At 42.4% G+C, this 11080-nt stretch overlaps 1 protein-coding gene across 1 annotated transcript; it reads right to left on the minus strand.

The window, feature by feature from the left end:
• Position 1: 1 nt before the first annotated feature.
• LOC148365675 (RNA-binding protein MEX3B-like) lies at positions 2-10346 on the minus strand. Its single transcript, XM_088336075.1, has 5 exons — positions 9651-10346; positions 6389-6627; positions 6239-6284; positions 4567-5243; positions 2-2890 (listed from the first exon to the last, which is right to left on the minus strand). Exons 1-5 carry the CDS (start codon positions 10177-10179, stop codon positions 2513-2515), a joined length of 1869 nt encoding a protein of 622 aa, XP_088192201.1. The 5' UTR covers positions 10180-10346; the 3' UTR covers positions 2-2512.
• Between the last annotated feature and the right edge of the window lie 734 nt (positions 10347-11080).

Raw genomic sequence — 11080 nt, forward strand, 5'->3', positions numbered from 1 at the left:
GTGGCTTAAAATGAAACCGTCTTTATTAAGTAACTTTAATATCAGAAAAATAAAACTCTTAAAATTCTCTTTACAGCAAATATATATAATAACATCAGTGCTTTGGCCGCAATAACTTAAAAGGCCCGTTTATAAAATAGTCTTGCATTTTATTTCAACTCCTGACTCCACCTGGGTATTGAATTGAGATTTCTATATATGCCATAAGACTTGCCCCCTACATATACATAAAGTAGTAAAATCGGCACAAAAACGGCTACTAAAAAAGATACTTTCTTACACACGCGTTAGCAGGCAGCTCCTATCAGCGACTTAATTTTACCTTTAATATTATTTACTTAACGCGGACATGCTTGTGCACGCACATTCCGAAGTTCCAGTGGTGGCATTCGACAAATCTAACTATAAAGTGGGTAAAGCATTGCGAATTCAATCGTGTTTCCCGTCCACGCAGAGAAAAGATTAGAAAAATTAAAATCTTATTGTAAACATCGGAATATAGATACTTTGTCAAGATATTTATATATATATATATATAGACTATGAAATGTAACAAAATAAAAATAACTTCTGTATAATCTCAGTCCTTAATATATATAATACAATAATGGGAGGGCTGATGGTGTATATTGCATTCACCCTCATCGAAACTAAAGTAAAAGGACGGATGAAGATTGGAGGGGGAAGAACCTGGAGGGGTTTGTGTTTGTGACATACTTAACGACCAAATTATAACAACTGGAAACCCCCAAATATACTTTGGAGTTGTGCAGTGTCCAGTCCAGGTACTTCCCCCTAAGAAAAACAAATCCTGACTACAGTCCCGTATGCCCAAAAAAAACAACACTGAGATGATTAATTAGAGGCATATGGAATGGATTAACGTTTTTCCGAGGGCCACTGAAAAAGTACCAATAATTTCCTCATTTTCTTTCCTCGCCGTTTCCCCAACCCAGCCAGACTCTTGCATAAGCCCTGTGGCGGGATAAGGAACAAAAAAATCTTATTTTAAGATAAAACAAAAAGAATGACCTAGTGTGACTACTGGAGAACATTCAAGGAGTTGTTCCGACATTGACAACAGTTTCTGTGAAAGGAATGTTCGTACAAAAGCTCCGAGGGGAAAAAGAAGGAACAACTAAATGGAGTTAAGACTTTGACCTGTGATGTATACATTACATCCGTCGAAAACAAAAAGGCCACTCTCGCGAAAATTAACGTATTTTCTGGACTATAAGGCGCACCAAGAACCCAAATTAACCAGAAATTTGACATGGAGATGCGCTTTCAATTGGAATCACATATCGGCGTGTTACCATAATTGTGCAATCTGAATCTGATTCATCAGTGGATATTTAGCGCCAACTACAGTTGCATAATGACATGGGAAAAGGATACATTTCAATAATCACATTATTTTAGTCACTGTACCAGATACAAATGTCAGCAAAATAAGAAAACACAAAATCTGTCTAAAAGTGTTTCACTTTATCTTAGCTCAAACTAAGCGTTGTAGGTGACACATGTTGAATATGTGCGGCCATTCATATCTTTCAGGACAGAATTACTTCTCACAATGCCTTTACCTTCATTCAGCTCAGAATCTTGTGCAAAAAATGTAGCCCAAACAAACGTTGCATTTGGCAAAGTCTGAATACATGTAGCCATGTGTTTCCATCTTTCAGAACAACCAAATTACTTCCCAGAATGCCTTTGTCGTTCGGTTCAGAATCTTGTGTGCTTCGTCTAGATTATAAAAGTTGGCAGAGCAATACTATTTTTTAATGATCCCTAACCTTTTCTGTACCGCAAGCTGGTTTTATGTCTGACAATATTTTACTAGGCCCGGCCTAATGATAAAAATGTGGTACCGTGACTAAAGTTTGTGTAATGATGACATAAAACCTGATGCCTTTTCATATGTCATCCTCATCCCTAGTGATGTTTCAACTAATCGATTCAAAATTTTGATATTTACTTTTAGTGCATCCCTAACTCTTACTGAAATTTAGATTTGATGCGCCTTGTAGATTGTTGCTTTTTATATGTGAATGTATTACAAAAGACTACTTTATGGAGGTGTCTCTTAGTGCAGAAAATACGGTAGTTCTGAATTTAAACTTTTAAACTCTTTTTCGTAACTTAGGTTCAGGCACGAGTTAACCGTAAACGATTTCGATCCTGTTGACAGGAAAAAGGGGTGGGGATTTTTTGGGGGTGAAAAAAAAAAAGTAGCACCGCTACAGTTACATGTCGACGTTCTGTGGAGTGGTAATAAAGGGGAAGAAAATAGGTTCTCGTGCCGCATTAGCATGTAATGCGTAAATATATAATACGACCGATGAATAGGATTTAGGCTGGGGTCCTGCTGTTTGTAAACATACCCACTTGCGCCCCCCTCCGGAGAGTGGCGGTCACGGGAGAGGGCTCAATAAAACACAAATTAAAAAGGTGGCTAAAATGTATAAAGCGATTCCTGGTTGCTACATTTCCAGAGTTGGTCGCCCGGCAGTCAAATGTTGCGCAGCCGCAGGGCCTGGGTCACGGGGGACAGGCACACGGGGCAGGTGGCGTCAGGACACTGGCAGATTTGGGTGGCGCATTTGGCGCAAAAGAGGTTGTGCCCGCAGGGGACGAGAGCCGCCATGGCGCGCCCGTCCAGGCATCGAACGCACGCGTCGGGGTTGAGACGGCGCCCGTAGGCCAGAGAAGGCTCCGGAGGCGATGAGGACGAGCTTTCGCCGGATGAGGACGAGAAGGCTGAGCAGTAAGAGGGCGGACGCTGTGCGGCGCAGAAGGGTGCGCGGAGCACTTGCAGCGCCTGGGGGTGCTCCAGGGCCTCGGCCACCGGGAAGGTGGGGGAGAGGCGGGGCGTCCCGGGCGGACTCGTCTAAAAAAAAAAAAAAAGAATGCAAGGGAATTTTTATACTATTCACAAGATTGATGTGAGCATTTTGATTTATCTCCAACTGAATACAAGATTCTTCCTTTACCACTAATATTTGTATGGTCTCTGCCCTGTAATAATGAAATTGTTTAATCATTGTATCAAAAAAAAACGGCTGATACGCGCCATTACTGTAAGATTTTTTGGCTCACAAAATGTTGAAAAATCCATAACAGACAAAAAAATGTACCTTTATATAAGTATTGAAAGTTTCACACGCAAAAGTTCCATATTTCAGAATGGATAAAATATTCAGATATAGAAAAGGTTTCATGTTTTTAGGCCTAGTTATTCAGGTAAGCTTTACTTTTATTAAATCTTTCAGTCAGTCGGTCTTATATTTAATCAGTTTATTTTTGCTAGATAGTAAAAATCTTACATTTTTGCAATAATTGACACATACGCTATTTTAGGAACCAATCAGTTTTATCTATACATATGTACATTAGAATTTTTATTCAATTACTGCCCATATTTGATGTTGATAATGACTGTGTATTGTCTGTTGATTTCCTTGCAACATCTACCAGGTCATCCTGGAAGGGGGTAGTACCTCATGTGGAGGCCCCTCTCCAGGTTTCTTTATTTCCTCATGTTGAATTTTCTCAAGTTTTACTTGGATTCATGTTGGTTTCAGATCAAGGGATGTAATTGTGGTCTGCGCAGCCCTTTGGGACGTTGTGATTAAGGGCTATACAGATAAACATGAATTGACCAGTGTCATTTGTTTGGTCAAAACGAACCTGCTGATACTGCAAGTGTCCAGGAGATGGCACCGATACACCATAAATAACCATAGAACAATCGCTTGATTTATTTTTTGCCTAAGTTTTTATAGAAACTAAATGTTTATTTTGTAGTTAGCTATAAACTGGCGTATTGTACTACAGGAGACTTGTAGTATTAGCTCGCAATGTATTTATTCCAAACACTTTACAGAATCATGCCCAAGAAAGTTTACTGCACGTGGCTGAAAAGCCACTTTAAAGTTAGCTTTTCATCAGCACACATGCTGTGCTAAAGAGCAAGAAAGACAAGGTAAAAAGGAAAAGGGCAGAAGGCTACATAGCCCATTTGCTGTTTGAATTATTCAAAAAATAACTTCAAACTTTTATCACATGATTTTAACCTTAAAGCTTGTGCAGATGCTGGTAATGGGTGCATTTTTGCCAACCGCCGTTAGGGGCTGTCGAGCAGAAAAATTAACACCGGTGGTGTCGAGGACTGCCAATAAACGCTAAAGAAGACGTTTGACGCGCTTTGTATTCGAGTACAATTAGCATTAAATGACCATCATGAAAATGGCAAAGAGAAAAGCATATGTCATAGCTTTCAAGATAATTTTAGTAAATTGTTAAGGCAAAAAACGACATTTTAGAGCTGCCACTTAAATACTGCGTTACTTTCATCCAGTAAAAATCTTATACCGGCTTCACCCAAAACAGTTATTGATTAAAGGTGGTAAAATTGTTTTGTAAGCGAATGGTTGAGAATAAAAAGAGTAGGATGGAACCGTCCTAGGTAGGGTTTATACACAAAGACCTTTATAGTGAATATTGATTTTGAGAAGGACTAATTTCATTGGTTAACTCATCCTGGCACCAAGTGAAACAAGCTACCTGAGCGGGCCGTGCATCGAAGGCCTGAAGACTTTGGTGGTCCATGAAGGGGCTCCATAAGTGTGTCGGCGCACCGCCTGTAGAGATGACGAGCGGTTCGAATCCCGATGAGGCATTCACCACTGCAACAGGCTCATCAGAGCTCGCAGGGGGTATGGCCTCCCCAAACCAGAAACCGTTGGCCCCAGTGTTGTCGTTGCCGCTGTTATTGTTGTTGTTGGAATTGGCATTGAAGGAACTCGTGGGGCTGAAGTCATTCATACGGTTGGCTCCACTTCCATAGAAGGAATCGGTGGAGCTCGAGCCGCTGCCCAGGGAACTGGAGCTGTCGTTGCGATAGGTGGAAGACATGCGGCCGCCGCCGCCCGCATTGGCCCGCTGTGCGCCGCCTCCGCTCGGGTTAGCCGGCAGGAGGCCGGCACGGGGCCACCCGGCATCTCCGTTGTTGTCGAAACTTACGTCTGTGCCGTTGAACTGGAAGTCGTTGTTGTCCGCGCCGGGCACCTCTACGCCACTGCCACAGGAGCCCGTGCGCTGAGCTATGTGTGCTTCGATCTCGTCACGGGCACGATCCACGTTCTCCGGCATGCCCGTCACCTCAAACACGGGCTCCTTGTCACGACTCGGTGTCACGATGTAGGTGTGCGTCTGCTGTTGGATGCGCTTGATGGTCGCCCCTGGGACACAAACCACAATGCAGTTTAAAGATATTCTACTAGAAAGGCGGGGGTTGTTCAATAATTAAATTTTTGAAGGCCTACAAAAATATTAGTTCTGTAGCTATATAGGCCATAGTACAAATCAAAAGAAAGCTTCAGCCCTAATCTTTTATTTGAAAAAAAATAGTATGTTTTCAGGTTTTACTATTGATTAGTAAACGACAGACAAACATTACTAAGTTTCTAGAAAATACTAGTTTCCAAGAAAACTTCTGGGAAAAACACCCGTGTGTAATAAATAATATAAAAATTTCAATTCGGTCTCTCTTTCGCGTTTGTGATACCCCTAATATCCAAACAATGCTTACCAACACAATGGAACTTTGCAAAAAAATATTATTGCAAGAACACTGAACTGATGCATGAACGATGCATAACCTGCGCAAAATGTCAGTCACCGTGGCAATCGTGCACAAAACATCACCTCTCTGGCCCGACAATGATGAAGAGACAACATCATCTCGTTTTTTGTTTTTTTTTTTGCTCTGCTTATCCATATCTTTTGCTTTTCTCACAACACTACGCACTCGCCATATGGGGCCACCTACACCCATTTATTCGCCCAAAAAAGGCTTTTTACTTGCACGACTATTCATTGCACTATTGTAGTGATGACTGTGAAAGTAAGAAAAGACCTGTTTCAAATACAGTCCAAACCCCAACCCGAACCCCAAAAAGATGAAAAAGAAGACTTTAGAGGGCGTCCAAGAAATACATGCACATTAGGCCCTTGACAGGGGCTGCAATGATGACACAAGCCAGGAGACAGACGCAAGAAAAACAGTTCCAAATTCCGGACCGCTCTTTTTGTGATTGCAACACATGGTGTCATAATTACAAAATTAGTAAGTTTTACTGCAGTTTTCTAGAATGGAAACTCAATATCTTAAAAAACGTTTTCACATAAAATCATGGGAAGCAAGTTCAGAACTACGAGAAGTGAAATGACGCACCTTTTGGACCAACCACCAATCCTACCACTCGATATGGCACCCGCACCTGGAGGAAAAAAAATATGAATACACACCAATAAAAGAAAACTCTCCTTAAATTCTGTCGATGTATAATGAGCACCAACAGAGGTGATATACAAGTGCTGCTACCTGAATGGTGGTCTGTCCAGGCAGAGCCAAGATCCCAGGTCCAGACGTGACAGACAGAGTGCTGGCTTTGTTTCGAGAGGCCCGGATGAGGGAGAAGTGTTCGGCCGCCGACAGGATCTCCCGCTTGGCCATGCACACGTCTTCTTTGCGTCCTGTCACCACGAAGACTGGCTGCTCTCCCCTTACTGGCGTTTTGATGTATGTGTTGGTCTTTGCTCGTAGCGCTTTAATCTTACAACCTGGGTAGAAAAAAAGTCTCAATCACTGTTAAGCATTACCTTTGATTTCAAATGTTTGAGAGTGCAAAATGTCAATGCTATCTGAAGTTTTCTTTAATCTTATACGATATACTTTGATTCAGTGTGCAAGTACAAAACACGTCATGATGTTCAACTGTTCAATTTGTTTTCCTTTTCAAACGATATATATGTTTTAAAACAGGGTGGAGACATTTGTTTGTTGGCCTGGAGCGGGTTGGGTGCCACCAGGCTGTACTTGCCAAGGACACACCAAAGAATACGGTGCGCCCCTACGATCCTAGTGGTTAAGGGATTCAAGTCAAGTCATTTTTATTTGTATAGCCCTTAATCACAATTAGTCTCTAAGGGCTTCAGGGGATCCACCCCTCCAAATATATATATATATATATATATATATATATATACACATATATACAAACACTCTGAGTGCATTCCAAGAAAGAGGTCTAAAAATGGTAGAAACTCAAGCTCTTGTTGGTGATAGGAATGAATGGAGAGTTGTAAAATGATAGTGGGGTGTTTCGACGTGTTCTAAGCGATGGACAGGGAACCCGTATGATGGGGCAGGGGTCAGGATTCAGGGCTAACCACTCTACTGAGACAGCTCTGATCAAGGTAACAAATGATCTCCTAATGTCAATGGATTCTGGCGCTTCATCACTTTTGCTGCTGCTGGATCTTAGTGCTGCTTTTGACACAGTGCGCCACAATATCCTACTAGAACGGTTGGAAAAATGGATTGGTCTCTCAGGAGCTGTCCTCTCGTGGTTCAAATCCTACCTCTCAGATAGGACACACTGTGTTAAATATGGTGAAACGACATCTGAGCCCTTTAATGTTACCTGCGGTGTTCCGCAGGGTTCAGTGCTCGGCCCCCTACTTTTCAACATTTACATGCTTCCGTTAGGTGATATTATTCGCAAGTACAATATCAGCTTCCATTGCTATGCAGACGACACTCAACTATATCTTCCGTTGGAGGAATCTTCCACACTAAACTGTGGAAATTTGGAGGCCTGTCTCACTGAGATAAAAGAGTGGATGTCACTCAACTTCTTGCGTCTTAACTCTGAAAAGACTGAAATGTTAGTCATTGGTCCTTCTAAATGCCGGGACTTATTCTCAAAAACTGCTGTGAACATTGACAAATGTCACATCACACAGAGTGACTCAGTAAAAAATTTAGGTGTCATATTTGACCCTGAACTATCCTTTGAGATGCATGTAAAACAAATTACTAGAACTGCCTTCTTCCATCTTCGCAACATTGCTAAAATCCGTTCAATACTGTCTCAGTCTGATGCGGAAACAATAATTCATGCATTTGTTACCTCCCGTCTCGATTACTGCAATGCACTACTCTCCGGTCTCCCGAAGTCCAGAATCAAGTCTCTTCAGCTAGTACAAAATGCCGCAGCGAGGCTCTTAACCAGGACAAAAAAGTACGATCACATAACACCGATTTTGGCTAACCTGCATTGGCTCCCAGTTAGCCAAAGATGTGACTTCAAAGTTCTCTTAGTATTGTACAAAATCATACATGGACTTGCTCCCTCTTATCTTTCAGATCTGATCTGCCACTATGTCCCGGGCCGAAGCCTACGATCTGAGAGTGCTGGTCTTCTGATGATCCCGAGAGCAAAGAAGTCTTCTGCTGGTTCGAGAGCGTTCTCCATCCGGGCACCGGTGCTGTGGAATGCTCTTCCCCCTGAGATTCGATCTGCAACCTCAGTGGAAATGTTTAAATCTAAACTTAAAACTCACTTCTACTCCATTGCATACGAATAACCTACTCCTCTTGTCGGTTGAAAATAGTTTGTGTAATATAGTGTAACAATCTGTGAAGCCCTTTGAGACTCTTCGTGATTTAGGGCTATACAAATAAAAATGACTTGACTTGACTTGACTAAACCAGTGAAAGCTGTCAGGCCATGCTGTTGAACACAAGAGTTTATTGTGTGACCCTGACCTGAGTGACATGGCCGCTTTCTTGTGTTCCGTTTCATCTGGAGGGACGAAAGCATGACCAACTTGGGTGCCGAGGTGCTTAACTTTGTGTGTGTTTTTTTGCTACTTTTTCCTTTTTTTTATTTCCTTGGTTTTTGTATTTGTTTGTCTTGCTGTCGGTCACCCCTCTCGAGGGATATGACGAGGGTAGATAGAATATACAGGACCATTGATTTATATAGAACCCAAACTTTTAGATTCAACCATTGTTCCTTCAATGATCATTTCCACGGTGTTAACAGATCACAATGCAGTTTAATCTAATGCCATTAATTATTCCTTTCGAGCTGAGGTTGAGTCCAGCCATTTCCTGTTGTTGTGTTAACGGAACCCACCATCCCCCACAGCTGGAGCTCCGACTGTCCTTTAATCCGTGCAAAAAAACACCACAAAGCCACCCAAACGACAGACATAGGACTGGGCTATAAGTTCAAGACGACGTGTGGTTTTATGTCAAATTGGACATGGGAGATCACGGTTCTGCCCACGAAGGATTACAGTGGCAAAACTTACATAGGAGACTGATGTGGCAAAGCAACTTCGAAGACAAAAGAAAACACGCAAAGTTTATCAATGGAGTGTGTGGAAGGGACAAAAGCGTGGAATGTATTGACGACTAACTCGAGCGTGTCTGTTGGCTTTTATGAAACTTTAAAGGATTCCCTTAGTGATGGTTGGTTCGAGGCGTGTGTCGTTGGGTTGACCCAGTTTGAACGCAAGCTACTAGGACTGGCATATATTAACGTAAAACACCAAAAAGGTGTCAAGTGTGTTGTCGTTGCATGTCTCAACTGGGAGAGTGTATATAATGAAAAATTGGTTTATCTCAAATAAAAGGGAATACAATGGATGTTGTAACACGCTGCCTGAAACAATAAGTTGTGGGCTAAAGCTAGCACATGCAATCACAAACACGGCCCAATTCCTAAAGATGGCTGCTTCGTTTTGTATAATAGAAGTTTAGAATCTTTATAACATTCCCGGGAGTAACTCACCTTGTCGGCCCACGATTTCGGCAACGTGCTCTGAACTCGGCACCGCCACACATTCGGTTGTATTGACGCTTTTCCGGCGAGCCAGGAGCGAAGCCCCGCCGGGTTCCGCGCAGCCGTACAAGACGACATCATCCCCTTGCTCGTCTCCGTTATAAAGCAACACCGTCTCCGCTTGCTCCAAAGCGGACGAATGGATGTATTGGTGGGCCTGTGATAGCAACGGGCTGCCCGATGCGGTTGGAACTTGTGGCTCTTCGTCTTCGGGTGTGACGTTCCCTGCATCTCCCGAAGGTGGTCGATGCGGCAGCGGCTTCAAGTCGAGGACAGTATCCAGAAGGTTAAAGTGGGACGCCGGGAGGAGCGGGTGATGGTACACGGTTGGACTTTCATCCGATTGCTCGGCCGCCGTGTGGCTTTGGCTACCGAGATGCTCGTCGAGGCCCATACCGGCGAAAGCGTGGACTAGCGGCGGTGGAGGGACCTCAGATTCTCCCTCGTCGGCCTCCAACAAAGACGTGCTACTCGGCATGATATACTCAAAGTTTCAAATTAAGGGGAAGGGTGACAATAAAAATAAACAAACAAACAGAATGCAAACAACATGCGACCAGCGCCAGGAGGTTGAAAAGTGTGTACTGTGTCTGCCTTTGTTTTGTCTCGCCACTCGTTAGCTTCCCCCACTGAGCACGATAATCTCGTTTGTTCCTTTTTTCCCCTCTCGCGAGAGTTGGATTCTGGGTCAAACAAAAAACGGGAAAGTTCTCAGTCAGCAGCGCAAACTCTTCAAATTAGATTAATTTATCAAGAAATGTGGTTAATTATCATTTTGTCGTGAGATACTGAAGTGCTCGACATGAATGAGGTTTATTATTAAAAGAATGTTCAAAAATTAAGTAGCTTGGACGTTCACTGTAGAAGGAAGAATACTTGCAAATATAATTAAGTAGAATAAAACTTTTTCTTATTCAAATTATGAATTCATTTTCTGCATTTAATTATTGTTGGTAATATACTGATTAAAGGGATATCCGCAAACCTGTCTTTTTTCATTTTCTCCTTTTATACTTCCTTTTTTTTTCTTAACTTCTTTATACAACATGATTGTAATATAATGCATCAAAGCAAGTGAGCCGTTTGAGAGCCGGCTCTCTTTAATGAGTTGAGCCGAAAAGGCCGGTCTCTAAAAAGAGACGGACTTCCTTTCACTACATCAAACCGCTCACTTCGTTTGCAGCGGGGAAAAAAAACGATACAGAGATATAGGCTACCGCGGCGAACTCGTTGACTTGATTGATTTGCCATTTTCCCGATAGTCGGTGTATACCGGATGGTACCCATAATTGACATATTTGTGTTTTTCCGCACAGATTTTCTTGTACGTCATACACGTCTTAAAATGCATAATAAACGTACTTTGTACGGCAAAACCG

Source organism: Urocampus carinirostris, chromosome 5 (assembly GCF_059441175.1).
Source record: "Urocampus carinirostris isolate Australia breed hairy pipefish chromosome 5, RoL_Ucar_1.0, whole genome shotgun sequence".
Taxonomy (NCBI): Eukaryota; Metazoa; Chordata; class Actinopteri; order Syngnathiformes; family Syngnathidae; genus Urocampus; species Urocampus carinirostris.

Bases quoted from the DNA above. Each gene is read 5' to 3' on its own strand.
- LOC148365675 (XM_088336075.1), bottom strand. From the start codon at position 10,179: ATGCCGAGTAGCACGTCTTTGTTGGAGGCCGACGAGGGAGAATCTGAG. The intron at 6,628-9,650 runs GTGAGTTACTCC...TTTTCTACCCAG, and splicing joins CGAAATCGTGGGCCGACAAG to GTTGTAAGATTAAAGCGCTA. The intron at 5,244-6,238 runs GTGCGTCATTTC...TTTGTGTCCCAG, and splicing joins ATTGGTGGTTGGTCCAAAAG to GGGCGACCATCAAGCGCATC.